The sequence below is a fragment of the Nomascus leucogenys genome, chromosome 15, assembly GCF_006542625.1.
Source record: "Nomascus leucogenys isolate Asia chromosome 15, Asia_NLE_v1, whole genome shotgun sequence".
Lineage (NCBI taxonomy): Eukaryota > Metazoa > Chordata > Mammalia > Primates > Hylobatidae > Nomascus > Nomascus leucogenys.
In genome coordinates this window covers 68,272,381-68,289,822 of record NC_044395.1, presented here as the reverse complement: position 1 = coordinate 68,289,822, position 17,442 = coordinate 68,272,381, and the positions used below count along the sequence as shown (strand labels likewise).

General features: G+C 43.7%; 2 protein-coding genes across 4 annotated transcripts in view; both read right to left on the bottom strand.

Annotated features, from left to right (window-relative positions):
- OLFML1 (olfactomedin like 1) overlaps positions 1-14,127 on the bottom strand; it is a 96,437-nt gene extending 82,310 nt beyond the window's left edge. The window contains exon 1 of the mRNA XM_030829061.1: positions 13,901-14,127. The gene's annotated coding sequence lies outside the window, so the exon portion shown is untranslated. The remainder of the gene's footprint in view (positions 1-13,900) is intronic.
- SYT9 (synaptotagmin 9) overlaps positions 1-17,442 on the bottom strand; it is a 220,289-nt gene that overhangs the window by 35,335 nt on the left and 167,512 nt on the right. For 2 of the 3 annotated variants that reach the window (XR_004033610.1, XM_003254882.3), the window contains exons 5-6: positions 16,405-16,576; positions 13,901-14,030 (exon numbers count right to left, since the gene is read on the bottom strand). Coding sequence is in view for 2 of the 3 variants with exons in the window: in XM_003254882.3 (XP_003254930.3) it covers positions 13,901-14,030; positions 16,405-16,576 (302 nt within the window). In the remaining variant the exon portion in view is untranslated. Of the gene's footprint in view, positions 1-13,900; positions 14,031-16,404; positions 16,577-17,442 lie in introns of those variants that run through there. The other variant, XM_030829060.1, reaches the window with a different exon arrangement.

Here is a 17,442-nt window from a genome sequence, read left to right as displayed (position 1 = left end):
TGATACAATCTTCCATAGCCACGGGGCCTTGGTTGTCAACTCACTCCTGAACCTTGTGTGCCAAAGTGAGTCCAGCTTCCACACCCTTCACCTCCACCACCAGGCTGATCCAGACTGCCAGGCTAGGATCCTCCAAGCAGGATCCTACCTTGATCTTAAAAACTTCCTTTGAAGAGCTCTACCATCATGTTTTCTAAAACCAGAAGCCCTTTTGGTTCCTTCATTAGAGGCAATCACTGCCATAGAGAGCCCTACTCACTATCCCTCCATAGACGCTTCTAGAACTAGGTTGGGAGCATGAGATGCTCAGCCTTTATGTTTTGTTATCTTGAACCACATGGGAGTCTTTGAGGACTGCCCAGCCCAGACATTTCTCTTATTACTGCAAGCCAATAATTCTCTAAAGTGCCTAAGCACAGACGTAGCTTCCTTCACTGTCTTTACAGATTGTGTTTGAATTCATGGCACAGCAGAAGACTGTCCTGCTGTGTATGGAGTTCCTCAGTAGCAGGAACTAGGGACAGAATTGAGAACAGCACTAACACTGGAAATACAGTGCTGAGCCTTGTAATGTAGCTGAGGTGGATGGTCTCTGACTCTGTGGGCCTCTCTGCAGCCAGTCCAATTCCTGTCTTTCTCTTGTGAATAAATGTTGCTGGCTCCAACTGAGCCTTATTTCTTGATGTGATTCTGATTCCAGTCATTAAGGGGGATGTCTTAGTCGTTTTGGGCTACTATAACAAAATATCTTAGATTGGATAATTTATAAATGACAGAAATTTATTGCTCACAGTCCTTGAGGCTGGAAAGTCCAAGATAAGGTGCTAGCTGATTTGGTGTCTGGTGAGTGCTAGCTCTCTGCCTCATGGATGGGGCCATCATTCTGTGTCCTCATATGGTAGAAGGGGCAAACAAGCTTCCTTGGGCCTCTTTTATAAGGGCACTAATCCCATTCATGTAGGCAGAGCCCTCATAACCTAATTGTTTCCCACCTCTTAATACCACCACATTGGGGATTAGGTTTCAACATATGAATTTTGGGAGGATGCAAGCACTCAGACCATAGCAGAGAGAGAATGCAGATAAAGCCCAGCAGAAAGCACAAGCAGATGTGGATGTATTTGGATCCACTTCTCCATTCCCATTTCCAGGACTTCATTAAGCATTAATAACAGGAAGAAAAATTCAGAATGTTCATATTTTAAAATTTATAGTCAATCTTAATCCCTTTGGATGGTATTTAATTTCTTGATTGGTATATTAGTCCATTCTTGCATTGCTATAAAGAAATATCTGAGACTGGATAATTTATAAAGAACAGCAGATTAATTGGTTCACAGTTCTGCAGGCTATACAGGAAGCATGGCACTGACATCTGCTTGGCTTCTGGGGAGGTCTCAGGAAGCTTTTAATTATGGCAGAAGGCAAATGGGGAGCCAGTGTGGCAAACGGCAGAGCAGTAGCAAGGGGGGTGGAGGTGCCACACACTTTAAACCAGACCTTGCAAGAACTCACTCACTAGCATGAGGGCAGCACCAAGCCATGAGGGATATTATCCAAACACCTCTCACCAAGCCCTACCTCCAACATTAGGGTTCACAATTCAACATGAGATTTGGGCAGGGACAAATATTTAAACTATATAATTCCACCCCAGCCCCTCCCAAATCTCATGTTCTTCCCATATTGCAAAATACAACCATGTGTTCCCAATAATCCCCCAAAGTCTTAGGTCATTCCAGCATTAATTCAGAAGTTCAAAGTCCGAAGTCTCATCTGAGACAAGGCAAGTGCCTTCTACCCCTGAGCCTGTAATATAAAAAATCAAGTCATTTACTTCTAAGATACAATAGAGGTACAAGCATTGGATAAACATTCCCACTCCAAAAGGGAGAAATTGACCAAAAGAAAGGGGCTAGAGGCTCCATGCAAGTTTGAAACCCTGCAGGGCAGTCATTAAATCTTTTTTTTTTTTTTTTTTTTTGAGATGGAGTCTCACTCTTGTTGCCTAGGGTGGAGTGCAATGGCACAATCTCAGCTCACTGCAACCTCTGTCTCCCGCGTTCAAGCTATTCTCCTGCCTCAGCCTGGGATTGAAGGCACCTGCCACCACACCCAGCTAATTTTTGTATTTTTAGTAGAGACAGGGTTTCACTATGTTGTCCAGGTTGGTCTCAAACTCCTGACCTCAAGTGATCTACCCGCCTTGGCCTCCCAAAGTGCTGGGATTACAGGCATGAGCCACCATGCCCGATTGTTGTTAAATCTTAAAGCTCCAAAATAATCCTTGACTCTATGTCCCATATCCAGGACACACTGGTGCAAAGGGTGCGCCCCCAAAGCCTTGGGCAGCTCTGCCCCTATGGTTTTGCAGGGTTCCTCCCCCAAGGATGCTCTCATGAGCTGGGGTTGAATGCCTGTGGCTTTTCCAGGCACAGGGTGCAAGCTGTCAGTGGATCTACCATTCTGAGGTCTGGGGGATGGTGGCCCCCTTCTCATAGTTCCCCTAGACACTGCCCCTGTGGGGACTCTGTGTGGGACCTCCAATCCCACATTTTCCCTTGGCACTGTCCTAGTAGAGGTTCTCTGGGAGGGCTCAGCCCCTGCAGCAGGCTTCTGCCTGGGCACTCAGGCTTTCTCATACATCCTCTGAAATCCAGGCAGAAGCTGCTAAACCCTCACTCTGGTACCCACAGTTAAGCACCTGCAGGCTTAATGCCACATGGAAGCTGCCCAAGCTTATGGCTTGCATTCTCTTAAGTAGCAGCTGGAGGTGTACCTGGGCCCCTTTGAGCCATGGCTAGAGCTGGAGCAGTAGGGATGTGGGGAGCAGTGTCCTGAGGCTGCACAGGGCAGTGGGGCCCTGGTCCTGGACCACAAAACCATTCATCCCTCTTAGGCCTCTGAACCTGTAATGAGAGGGGCTGCTGCCAAGGTCTCCAAAATGCCTTTGAGGTCTTTTTCCCATTGTCTTGGATGTTAGCACCTGGCTCCCTTTTAGTTATGCCAATATCTCTAGCAAGTGGTTCCTCCACAGCTTACTTGAATTTCTGGCTTGAAAAGCTTTTTCTTTTATTGCCACATGGTAGGCTGCAAATTTTCCAAACTTTTACACTCTACTTCCTGTTTAAATGTAAGTTCCAACTTTAAGTCATTTCTTAGGCTGTCAGAAGCAGCCAGGCCAAATCTGGAATGCTTTGCTGTTCAGAAATTTCTTCTGCCAGGTACTCTAGATCATCACTCTCATGTGCAAACTCCCACAAATCACTAGGGCATGGACACAATACAACCAAGTTCTTTGCTAAAGCATAACAAAGATGACCTTTGCTCTTGTTCCCAATAAGAGCCTCATTTCCATCTGAGGTCTCATCAGTCTGGACTTCACTGTCCATATTATATCAGCATATTGGTCACAACCATTTAACCAGTCTCTAAGAAGTTCCAAACTTTCTCTCATCTTTCTGTCTTCTTTAAGCCCTCCAAACTCTTCCAACCTTTGTCCATTATCCAATTCCAAAGCTGCTTCCACATTTTCAAGTATCTTTATTGCAATACCCCACTTCACTTCTGGTACTGCTTTTCTTGCATTGCTATAAAGAAACACCTGGGACTGGGCAATTTATAAAGAAAGGAGGTTTAATTGGCTTATAGTTCTTCAGGCTGTACCAAAAGAATGGTACTGACATCTGCTTGGTTTCTGGTGGGGCCTCAGGAAGTATTTACTCATGGCAGAAGGCAGAGGAGGAGCCAGCATCTCACTTGGCAGAGCAGAAGCAAGGCAGGGTGGAAGGTGCCACACACTTTTAAATGACCAGATCTTGCAAGAACTCACTATCAAGAGGACAGCACCAAGCCATGATGGATATGACCCAAACACCTCCCATCAGGCCCCACCTCCAACATTGGGGATTACAATTTAACTTGAGATTTGGGCAGGGACAAATATTTAAACCATATTAATTGGTTTTATGACCGCTCTTTAGTAAACTTTACTAATATGAACACTTACTATTAATATGTAAAGCATCTAAGCACACACCATTCAGATCCTAAGCTATGAAGGAAAAAATCAGCCCATTGTTTTCCTGCCTTATTCATAACTGCTTCTGTTTCTGACAATTTGAGTATAACTCATCATAGTGTACCATATACCTAAAAGTTACAATTGCATTATGTAATTTCTGAATGAATTGTAAAGTTCCCCTTGTTTTATAGAAACCCTCTTTTCTTTATTTCAAGCACTTTGATTATCAATATCATCACATTTTACGTCCTGAATTTTATCTAAGGTGTGAAAAAAATATGTAATTCTACCACCACTGACTGAAGACTTTAAATATACATTTGAGTTTTACATAAAGATAATGTAGAAATAAAAATAATACTAGAATTGCTAAAATTATTGTTGTTAAAAGAGTATAGATTTTCATTTTTGTTGTAAATAAAAGAATTGCAGTACATCACATAAGACACTGAAGGGAAAGGACAGCTATGTGACTGATCTTCACTCCTGAGGAACTGTGCCTTTATCAGCTCAAGAGAGTGATCATAAAATGAAGAGCTTCCCACAGGCCCTGAGACTCCATATAGAATTTGAATAACATATAAATGCAAAAGGAAAGCAGTTTTTTTCTTAACCTTATATAATATTTGTATGTCACTGAGAGTCAAGTGTCCCTCTTTTCACCATGTTTGTTTTAACATACAAGTTAATTATCTGAACATTAATAATTTGCTCCATTAGGAAAACTTCAATGGGAGTCTACTGTGGGCCACACACTTTGTTAGGTATTGGACATACCACAGTGAGCCAGGCAGAAGAGCTGATCTCGTGACAGCTTTGGGAATATTTCTCTTCACTCCCAAAGAACACCAACTGGGGTAGTGTGAGTGTTCACCTGTATCCTAAATAAGATGTTTTTCATTTCAAATAAAAGAAATTCTGCTTAATATTGCTTACACAACAAAGGGAATTTATACATTTACATACTTATAAAGGCCAGAGGTAACACTATGTTTGGGAGAGGTTTGATTTAGGAGCTCAACCACATGACTGAGAATCTGGTTTCTTTGTGTCTATGGGCTTGGTTTCTCCCTAAACCTGGGTCTTCTATAGAGATCCAAAGAAGCCACAGCTGCTCCCAGGGTATATAGTGCTTTGTTCATATCCAACAAGAAAGAGAGAGCATCTTTGTCCAAACATTCACACCAAATGTTTTATAATACTCTTGGACTGAATCAGTGTATGCAGTGGTAATCCCTATGGTTAGCTTGACAGGTTTAGCCTGGAACTAAGTCATATGTACCATCACCAGAGACAAGGATGGAGCCAGGCTCCCTAGAATCATTAGTCAGAAATCAGGGCCATCAGAAAGGGGGCTTGATGCTGGGGAGGCAACTAATAAATATTCACTCTGTCGGTGTATGGGTGCCCACAGGACTGGGCAGGATCTTTTGTGAGGTTCCCTTCTGCTTTTTGTTGCTGGAGTGTGAGTACTAAAACCACCTATCCCAACACAGACCCTCCATTAACTTGGCTGTACTATTCTATTGTCTTCATTACTACAACTTAAGTATTCACTCATGGGACTTCCCAATTTCTATTCCTTAGAAAGCATCAACAGTTTACACCCCAAGACTCCTTGAATCCCAGGCTCAAAATCCTCAACTTGCTGTTCCACCTCAGCTATTATATCATAACACTGATCCAATCCTAACCAAAGTCCCCACCTCCCCACTTCATCTCCCTCGTCACATGGAGAGACCCACCTTAAACCACACTTCAAAGTCTCAGTAAATGAGACTCTGCCTTTCCCTTTCCGTTACCTGGGAAAGCAATAAACTCAGCTTTGTCTTATCAATAGGTTGTTCTGGTGATGTTTGGAAGACAGCATTTGACAGGTGCATCTTCTGAAAGATTCATATCCAGGAGCAGTGGGCTTCCTGAATGTCCTCTGCCAGGCTGCTCCGCCTTTGCCCCAGGCCCCATTCCCCAGGAGGGAACAGTCTTCCTCCCACCAGACTATCAGGAGGGAGTGTGTTTCTTTCAGAGAGTGGCATAAAACATTCTGGTTCATTTCATCTGTGGGGAAAGAACTGGCCTATCATGTTAGCAATCACCTCTAAATGCCATCCCTGGAGATGGAGACAGTTGATGGCTCAAGCCCATTGTCATCCACCTTCCTATTTAATAGCTATTCAAGTGTGCAGCAGGGATGCTCCAAGTCAGTGACTACTGGAGCAAGGTCATCTGTAATGACAGGAGAGTCAAGATGCAGTTGACTTTCTGTTCAGGCAGAAATGTTATTTTCTACCACATTGTCATTATCTTTTATACCTCTAGTGTTTACCCTAAGTACTCCTATGTTTTGTGTGATTACTATCTCCACAAACCTTCAGAAAAGTCACAAAAGTCACCCATCCCTGATAAAGATGAGAAAATGCCTACCGTCTCTCTCTCTTTTTTTCTACAGATAATTCAATACAAGAAAGAAGATTTGCTTGGGAAGGTCTGAATGGCCCTGACTTTGTTTGTTAACCATAACCTCTACTGGCTGGAAACACAATGCCCCACTAATACTAACAGTGCCTGCTTGTCCAAACAGCATTCTGGCCACTTACAGCAATTGACACAAATTCTAAGAGGTCCGTTAATGTTTTTCAGATCTCAAACTTGTAGTACATTTTTATGTTCTCTGCAATCAGTTTTGCTTCAGCGGCCCTGCAGGTGTTTATGCGTGCTGGCATGCTAAATCTCACCATTCAAAATAGTTTATTTTTTACAACAAAATCTGAAGAATAATTTCTTCATTTTGTCAAAAAATACTCCATTCCTATTATTTTTCTCTACTTTATCTTCACAGGTAGATGGCGCAAAGCATTACCTTGTATAAAACTACTGCTAAAATATATTCCTAGTGAGAAAGGTCAACTTGTGGGCTAAAGTCCTTATCACCTCCTGATCAGTTTTCACTTAGGGCACAGCAGTCTGCCATTCACCATTGGGATCTCTGTGTGTTTCTTCTCTCTTATGAAAGAGATATTGAGTGCTCTAGGACTTGGCTGCCTACATCAAGTAGAGGGGGACCCTCATGATTCACTAAGGGCCCACAGTTCTGAATATTTCTCATTATTCAAAAATGCAAAGCCATTGTCATTATGTGGCAGTTCATTGGAACCAAGGGAGGAATTGGTCCCTTTTCATGTTCTTCTCCTAAATAGAGAAAAGGTAATTAAAACTTGGAGCTTAATAAGGGCCATCTCCATTTGAACAGCCTAATACAAATCCATTCTCAATACCTTTTTACACCTTGTCTGAACTGACTTCTACTGTGTACTCCACTGCATGGAGAATTCTGGAACTGTAGAACGAAGGGAACTCAAGTTCCCAATATATGAGATTCTATATATATCTCATTCATTCTTTTTTTTCATTTATTCACCAAATGCTAACTCAATACATATGTAACAGAGATAATGTTCTTATTGTCTGTAAATCAGACAATGCATGCATTGAATACATGCCATATATTCTTGGAAGCTGAGGGCTGATAACTCAAGGTAAATGATCAACTAGTCTCCTATGAAATAAGTATCTTATTTCATGTTACATGTAGAAATGACCATGTAACTTTATCTTAAAGCCAGGCCTTGTTGAGAAAAAGGGGATCCAAATTCCAAATGTTTCCTTACATGTTGAGAGGAAACCTTGGAGGTCTGAGCATGAGTCATAGGTAGACAGAAATCATGCTAAGATATATAGTGTTTCCACCAGACAGGAAGAGGAAGCAGAGAGCCTTTGGCAGAAGAGATACAGAGAAGAGGAGGAGGAGAGGTTCTGGCTTTACTGTTCAGGCTTGAAACCCCAAGTTCAGATGGATTGAGGGGGAAGCTGAAGGCAAACGTGACCCCTGGGCCAACACAGGCTAGGGGAACAATGTAGAAATGACCATGTAACTTTATAGGCATGAAGAGGATGGCTGTGATGGCACTGAGTCTCCTGTGGCTCCCTTGTGTGCCCAAATGCCTGAAGGATGTGAGAGTATTGGTTGTTAGAATTTCAGGGAATTCCACCAAGTGGGGAATGGCTCTGTATTAAGGGCTGCAAAGAAAAGCTCCCAGGCCAAGCATTGAGTGGGAGGTGCTACCCACCCTCAGGGATCCACAGGGACTTCAACAGCTGATGTGGGGTCTCATCAGCCTCAAGGTGGCTAAGTTTCTATGCTGAGACAATAGCCCACAGTTATACCAGCCATGATCCTCAGCAGCAGAGGCAGTGATGATGAAGTCTGATGCCCAAAGACAAGCAGAACAATATGCACAGTGCCAGCCAATGCCACGAGGTAGCCTTTGTACTTCCCTATACCTAGCTGGGAGGGAGGAAGAAAGGAGAGAGGAGACCCCTAGGAAGAGGAGAAAATAATTATCCCAAAAAGACTGACATAACCTGGAAAAGACTAAGAACTACTAATTAGCAAGATAAAGTTCATTTTCCCCTTCCTGTTTCTTACCAAGATGGTATGTATCCTTTTAGATAATAAATAAATTTATGTTGTCTTGTCCTATCTTAATGTTATTTAAATGTTTCTTGTTTTTTCTATTTTCATTCATAACAAAAATTTTGTTCTCAGAGACACTGAGACATGAGAAATGATGCTGGACTATATGGGGGGAGCACCTCATAATATGGGCAAGATGCTGCAGCAGCATGTAGCCCTCCACGTCCTGACTGCTCACTTCTCTTTTGCCATCCCCTAACACACATATTAGGCTTTTGCTATGTTCATTTACCTAGCCCATAAGCCACTCCTTCAGAGGGCAATGCATGGAATTGCCAGCCTTCGTTCCCCACCAACTGACAGGGGTCTGGAATTCAGGTGTTTCCAAAGACCTGCAGTCTTGGGTGCCCTAATGCTTGCTGAGTAGCAGCACTTTCTAGGACTTTCCCTATTGTATGTTTCAGTCCATGCTTTTCTTTTTTTCTTGTCTCAGTCTTCTTCCCTGCTAGTCTGGTTCTCAACAAGACCCAAGCCCTGCAACACACCCAAATCCCCTTGATGGGAGCCTGATTTCCTACGTGGCTTTTCCCAGTCACCCCATGCTCTCCCCACTCCCATCTTTCCTGGTGAATCGCTCCTTTCCTAAATCTGTTGTGAATAACAATTTGGCCATTGTGCTAAAGCCTCTCACTCCTCACTTTAAATTCCTTTGGGAAACAGTCATTCATGTTCATTTTAGACAATTTCCCTGTCCTGTGAGGACTCTTCTCAAGAAGTCTACTCCCAAAACTCCTGCTCAGGTAGGTACCAGGTCACATTTTCATGACCCCAGACCTACAGCTAATTGCACCGGGATGGACACCTAATCAAATCTTGGGCAATCAGATACATTCTCCTGGGAATATGTGGACCTCCAAGACTCCAGATAGGCCCTGCTGGACACTTGATAGGTAATATCTAGAGATGGTTTACAGGGGCTGCTTGTGTAACTACAAGACAAGTCTGGGTAACTGACAGTTGCTGTAGTCCTTTGACTCTAACTTTATACCCTTCTGGAGGCTGAGGTATCAATGAGGGCTCTGTTTATGTCTGGGCATATTGTACCATAACTGCCTTCTGGTTATACTCGGCATTATGTAATCCTGAGTTGAAGAGGGGCAGGAGGCTAAATGAGCTGGTCCCAGCAGACAGTCAGACATGCAGAACTTTTGTAGCTGTATGTACGTGTATGTACAAAGGCTGAGCTTGGAGTGAGGCAGACATCCAAAATGGGGCACGCCTTGAATAGAACTTTGGTGTTTGGAATCCTACACCTATGCTTATAGGATAATATTGCTGATCTTGACTATATATTCTAATTGGATTCTCTTTCTTCTGTCTTTTAGAAAAGTGAAATTTCATTTCACCAGATAGTGTCTGTGTCTCGTCTTCCCACCAAACCAAGATTAGTACTTATTCGTACAACAGATGTTACATGGCACTACACAGGGAAGCGATGAAAACTTGGAACTATTTCCTATTATTCTCCATGAGGCTTATGATGCTGGTCATCTTGACATACAGGAGGGTAGGAAACGTGTTGTGATATGGCCAGGCCAAAACCATCTTCTCTTGAATTGGTGGAGGAGGGTGCTGTGTTAAGGAAGCTCTTAGAGCTCTGTCATCTGAGGCCCTATGGAGCGGGGTGCTCTGATCTCTAAGCCCTAGGCAGTCTGCTCGGGGGAGTTTTCACAGCTTTCCAAACCTTTGACATCATGGGGAGTAAAGGGAGCCCTACTGGCTGACCTTTGAGTGTGCAGTGAAGTCATCCAGAATCCCTGCGAGAGAAACGGATTTTTGAACTCACTGGCTTTGAAGCTTCCATCTGCCACCTGCCCTGGCAAGGTCAGGGTGTATTGGATGCAACCCTGAGCAGGCTGCCAGATCTCTGCAGGGCTCAGAGTTTAGACCTAACCAATTCCTCAGCAGTGAAGAGCTTCTGCCAGGCCAGCCTCCCTCCATGCTAAATCCTGGGGCCCCCATCTTCGTTCTCTCTCCCTCTCTCTCTGTCTTCCATACACACATGCTCATGAGTGCACACTCACATACTCTGTTATCATGAGCACTGAGATTTAATTGCTGGTTTTTGTTTTAAAGCAGACATTTAAAAGGTTCTTAGAGAGCATAACAGCAGCCTGTCTTTAAGGCCAAGGAAAAGAGGAAAGAAACAGAACTTAAATATGTGCATCTGTGTTTAGCCAAGCACTGGATGACCCCTTCCCCCAATCTGAGATGATGACTCACTGGGAATGGTGGATTCCCGGCCTTTCTCTTATTCTCCATGACACACACGGATGACATTTCTTCATAGGACATAGTCCCATAAGGACACACAGCAGCCCCTCAGAATGTGGGGCATACATAATAACAACTGTAACTGAAAACTTTACTGAGTGTTTATTATACATCAGCTACAATGCTGCATTTCATATAAATAGATTGTTTAATCCTCACCATCCCTCTTGTGAGACAGGCACTGTTATGGCCACTTTACACATGAGAACACTGAGGTTCAGAAGGGGAAAAACAAACATCTAGTGAGTGGCAGGACAGCAATTCGAACGTAGGTCCTTCCAACTCCAAAGTGAATGTTTCTGGCCAGTCTGCCTGTTGCCTCCTCCATCCTTACAGCTGCTAACGAAGCACGGCCAACCTCTCCAATACTGTTTTTCATCTCATCTGGTACCATTGCCCCAATTCTGCCAGCTTAATGTTCATTTTTAAAAGAAAAAGCATCACTTCCTCTCTCAGGATGGATCTGGAGTCCCAGACGTGTACTTCAAAGAGACAGGAAGCAACAGGGAAGAGGCAGCCTCCCTCTGCCTCTGCTTATATGAAGGTTTGCCCTCTCTCTGCTTATATGAAGGCTTGTCCTTCATATAAGCCGCACAGGCATTTCATTTCCTTAGTTCTGCTGTAACAGTTCAGAAATGACCATTGTATTGGCCAAAGTAATTTTAGCCGCTGTAACAAATGACTTTTAAGTTTCAGTGGTTTAACCCTAATGGCATTTACTTTTCAGTTACATAACTGGAGCACAGATTTCCAAAAAGCTGAGTGTTTGGGGTTTAAGGAATATCCCTCAGGTGAACGAATTTATATCACACTTTTTCTCAGCAGTGAAGGAAAAGGCCTCCAAGGCCTGCTCCCTGCACTCTCCTTTGTGCATATACTGCCACTCAGGGGCCCGTGTGAAACACTCCACCCAGGACTACTCCCCTGCCTAGGTCACTGAAAAAAAACTGCTTGTGCACGAATCAGGGCTCATCTCTCAGCCCTACACCACACACCTCATCCTTACTCCTTTCTCATTTCCTGTTTCCTGAGAAGCACAGAGCTTTAACACTCTCTGATACTCCTAATTACAAATAAGAATTAAGGTCAGCAATGGCTCATAAGGGTGCAAAAAGTCTATTATAACTCTTCTAAATGCCACCGCTAGTGACAGGCCCCCCAAATTTAATGAGCCCACAGATGGACTCCTTTGAGAATTCCACCAGGAGCTGAAGAAGTGAGGTATAGTTCAGTGGGCACCAGTCTCCAGCTCCTTCTCAAGTGGCTCATAGATCCTGTGGGTCTCCCTTAGGGATCAATTTTGAGTCTAGGAAAGAATGATTCTTTGCTCCTATGGCCCAGGGGCAGAGCTATCCTTAAGAACCTGCAAATTAGGGGGTCCTAGGCTCTTCTTGAATACATCTGGGTGCCCTGATGGTTAGAATCCATAAACCCTGTCTTGCCCTTCTCCTTCCTGCACCACCTCCAACAAAGATGTCCCTTGGTTCCCCTGTCTGGATTTGGGGCCTCTCTGCCTCTCCACAGCCGCCCTGTGTTCACTTCAACCAGACTCACCTGACTATCAATGGCAGGGGTGCCCACACTGGGTGAGGCTCTAGTCTTGGCCTCTCAGATGGCTTTGCATGGAAGAGAGCTGCCTGCACCAGGAGAACAGAGGAAAGCTCTCTGCCTGGAACCCATGCATCCTTGGTAAATAACTGCTGCTGCCCTCCTGGCTTTCCAATTCCAGGGGGCTCAGTTCTCTTTACTTACTGAGAGCATGAAGGAGAGATGCTTCACAATCTCCTCTAAACACAATAAACGTCTCTCTCCTTTGCGCTTTTGTAACACTTTATATGGATGGAAATGCTTATATTTGTGCCTCTCAAAGATTAGTTTACATGTCATCTTTTGTTTACAGTCTGTAAGTTCTACAAGGGAAAGGACTGTTTCTTATTCACATCTGTATTTTCTGTAGCTATTATAGCATTTGACCCTCGGAAATGTTACTTAGGGAGTGCAAATTATTTTTGAGAGAACAAGTTAGTGAATAAATAAGAGAGTGAATCAATGAGCAAAGACAAGTGGGGGAAGAATGAATGAGAAGTAAAGGGGGAGGGAGTGAATGAATGAGGATGTGAGTGGCAGAATGATGGACGGTTGCCTCCAGGTTTTCACTTTCCTCTTCTCTGCAAACAGAACCCTGGATTTTAGTTGGACACATTGACACCCAACAAAAAGGTTACATTTCTAACTATCCCCTGCAACTTGACATGTCCATGTGACTAAGTTTTGTGACTAAATTAAATGTAAATAGCAGTCTTGCATGAGAATTCAAAGAGAATCAAAAAGGGAATGTGTGCCCTTTTGTCTCTTGCCCTTTTGCACATTTTTGTGGTCTAGAAAATATGCAATGGTTGGAACTTAGCAGCAATATTGTATAATGAGAGGACTTCAAGGAACAAAGCCACACAGGGACAGTGAGGCAGAAAGACAGAAGTCTAGGTCTCTTGTTGATCATGGAGCTGCTAAGATACCCCAGACTGCCTTCCTCTAGACTTTTTGTATATAAGAGAGAGAAATAAATTCTCATTTCATTTGTTTTTAATTTATAATTGGTTGTTTTGGTTTTTATTATATGTAGTTGAACCTGATACTAACCAACTTGCCCAGAATCACAGGTTGGTGCCAGAGCTGGTCTTAGAATCAAGGCCTTATGTTTTTTCCAAAGTCAGTCTCAAGTCACTGTATGAAGGCCTGAAAGTCCACACTCACCCACACCTTGCAGATGCCCTCCAAATACCAAGCCAAAGCCTTAACACAGAAGCAGAGAATCTTGATCTTTTAAAAATACAATCAAAATGAGGGATGATCTCTGATCAGTATTCAAAACCTACCAGACTGGTGGGAAGCACAGATTCAGCCTCAAATTGAATGCAAGTCCCAACAGCCCCAGGAAATGCAACCAGGAAAACCTGTCTATGACCATACCATAGATCCTGGTGCACTCATATGTTTGGCAGCTCCTGCATTTCAACAGTAAAGCACTTACTCTTATGCAAAGTGGAGCATGTGGATTAGTATCTTACCTCCACCAGGGAATGCCAGTGTGCAATGGGCTTCCGAGGATATGACAACATTTCACTCCAGTGGTCTCTGCCCAGCCTCTCAGCCTCGTTGCCTACTTGACACACGCCGATGATCTCATTGTGACCTACACTGTGAAAATGGCCCACAATAGTTTTTTCTTAAAATTTTGGTATGTAAGATCAATAGCTACTCAATTAAACTGATGAAGGAATTGGGGACATGGTGTTTCTTTTTTTTTTTTTTTTTTTTCATTTCCTCACTTAAAACTACAGGCTAAGCTTCACGGCCAGTAGGACTTGGGATCTAAGATATACCCTGGCTGTCCTAACACTGACATGGGTCAACTTGTTTCCAAGAACCTTGTTCAAAGAACCCCATGATTTGTGCTAAGGATGCCACCTCTCGTTCTGGATCTAGGCTGGCCTCCACGTAATAAAGAGGGAGCCATCTGAAAAGAGTTTCTTGCAATAATGGCTGCTCTAATTCCCACAAGAGGCAGCCAAGCATGGGTGAGGGAGCAGTTTTGTGTCTGGCAGCCATGGGTCTTGAGCCCACAAAGTAGGGTAAGTGAAGGAGGCTGATGGATCTTCCTGCTTCCTCTCTTTAGAGAATACTGTTATTGTCTTACACTCGTCCCTTCTTTCTTCTAAGTTCAGCTTCTTTGGCCCACTTAGTTTCCCAACTATAGGAAGAAACATAGCTCCTTTGACCTTGAGGCTAATATTTCTTTTTTTTTGAAATGGAGTCTCACTCTGTCACCCAGGCTGGAGTGTAGTGGCATGATCTCGGCTCACTGCAACCTCCAGCTCCCGGGTTCAAGCAATTTTCCTGTCTCAGCTTCCAAGTAGCTGGGATTACAGGTGCATGCCACCATGCCTGGCCAATTTTTGTATTTTTAGTTGAGATGGGGTTTCACCATGTTGGCCAGGCTGGTCTCGAACTCTTAACCTCAAGTGATCTACCCACCTCGGCCTCCCAAAGTGCCGGGATTACAGGTGTGAGATACCATGCCCGGCCAAGGCTAATATTTCTGAAACTTTCCCGAGGTAGGTCCCTGCCTTGAGCCATTTTTGTTTTCCCTAGCAGTTTTTTTAAAAGTCCCTGGTATAACTGGACTGATATGGCCAATTCTTTAACTCTATGGGATCCAAACTCACATACTTTCTCTTTTTTTTTTCCCTCCCGCAAAGATGAGTGATTTTTTTCCTATCTGTGTATGGAGCATAAAGGTGAGATGAGGGTGGGGAGGTCGTGTGAAGGATATTTGAGTCTCTGCTCATTAAAATCAAATGCATGCAGAAGCCCCATGAATTCTGCCATGAATTTTTCCAGGCCAGATTCATGAGTTTACTGAGAATTAAATTAAGGCAGAGCTCACATAATCAGATTTGTCCATGCAGGAAACTTGGCAATAGCTTAAAAATTGCTGGCCTAGGCTTCCACAGTTGGTGGGCAATGTCCCCTACTGGGGCCTGACACTGTTGGTGTTGTTTCTTGCCCACAGGAGATGGGACAAGGTCTACTGCTCAGCATGGGCTGTCACACTCATGGGCAGCTGAGCCAACCCACGTGCTCCTTGGGTTGGAAGACTGTCATGCTTCACGCAGGCATCTGCTGGAAAGAGTGTTCAGGTCACTGAAGCTGCCTTCCTGATATTTCAGAGGTATGTGGGAAAATTCTTAGTCACAAATAATATTAGAAATCAGAATAATTTTTTTAATAATTGTGCCCAGACCACGTGGGAGGTTTCCAATTAAAGAGAGACTTTGCATTTTAGTCTAATGACTGGTTTAACATGTATAATTCCCTGTTGGTACTTCCTTTGCATATTAAAATGACTGTTTTTCAAATCTGTCCTTTAAATACACAATTGGCTACAATGCAGGCTATAAATATCTCTTCTGTGCTGTATTAATTAAAAAGTCGAGCATCTTATACATTTTAATGTACCTTGTCATCCATACTGATTCTAGCATTTTCAGGAGAACATTTCTGTGTTTGTTTTCAGACTTAAGTAGAAGGAAACAATCTTTATTAAATACTTGTGAGAAGGAAAAAGATTGAAGTTATGTATTTAGAAATGTTGATGGTCTGGCTAAAGTAATCATTCTGCCATTTTGAGTGGAATCTTTCCAGTGAAGGGCAGTTAGGACTGCCTGACAGAAGATAAAACCTGTGGGGCCACAGATCTCCAAGCTGAGATTCTAGGAGCTGGGCAAACATGAAAAGGGGAAGAGGTGGAGGTTGGGGGAGGATGGAGGAACAGGAAAAAAAATGAGAAAGGGGCAGAAAAGAATGGGAGTGCTGAGAGACACTTTGGTAGACTGACTCTACAGCATGGTTTAGAGGTGACTCCTGTCAATGTGCTTCCCATGCACTGCTAGTTCACTCATTTCCTGCAGCCTGGGACATCAGATAAGAATCTGTGGCTGCTGCTCCCCCTCCGCCCTCCCAGCCCTGGGCACAGTGAACTTGCACTGGAAAAGAGTTCCAGGTATCTCACCGGTCATAGTCCATGACTGCTATGGACAAGTGGATTTGGTCAATATTCTCGGGAGGGACATCAAAGACTATGGCTTCGTTGTAAACAGGATTCAAGGTGTTCCTCTTGGTGGATGTTTTCCTCTTCTTCAGTCGTCTGCCATCACACATCAGCGAGACTTTCACGTAGGGATCTGGACAGACCATGAGAAGCAGGGGTACTGTGAGGATACGTACAGATTTAGGTGGGCAGTTATATCACTGTGGGTTTTCACGGACTGTGTTTGAACTCCTTTACCTGCCTGTGGACTGGAGTTGGAGGACTGTCATTAATATGATATCCGGGGAGCAACTAGAGTTAGGATAATTAAGTCACTCATTCAAGAAAAAGCACAGGATACTGTCTCCTGAAAATGTGTGTAATTTAAAAATAGTTTGAAAACATCTGTTAAGGAATTAGGAGACATTCCAGCTAGAACTCAAGACTGGCCTGGCCAGGATAGCAAGAGAAATGCACTGGCATTTGCAAGACTGAAAACAGGCCCCCCCCAACTCTGAGCCACCTCAGGGAATCTTTTCAGGTCTTTAAGAAAGGGAATTCCTAGACTCTGAATTTCTGAATTCCTAGAGGACAGAGAGAACATCTGGGAGTGGAATTCCTTAAGTACAGAGACCTTGAGCCCCTAGAGTGGCCTGCCCTTGGGTTGCAAAAGGAGAAGCAGCTCAGCATATCAGGGAGAGAAAGGCCACAGGCTTCCTTGTGGTGCAACACTGTGATGGGGTGACAGGTGGCAAGGCTGGCCTCTGCCCCAGATAGGGCTCTTCTGGTTCTAACAGCTATCTCACTCTTCTTCTGTTCATTGGGAAGTCCTTGTTCTATTTTCACCTGCATAACCATGCATTGCTGTGACTCCCATATGCAGTCCAGTAGGGACTTAAATGACCAGAGGGACCACAGCTTTTTTTTTTTTTCTGCTTAAAAAAAAAAAAAACCACTGGGGTATAGGATGCAGAATATATTGCATCTGATGTTCTTTGATTTCAGAGGATGTAAGCCAGG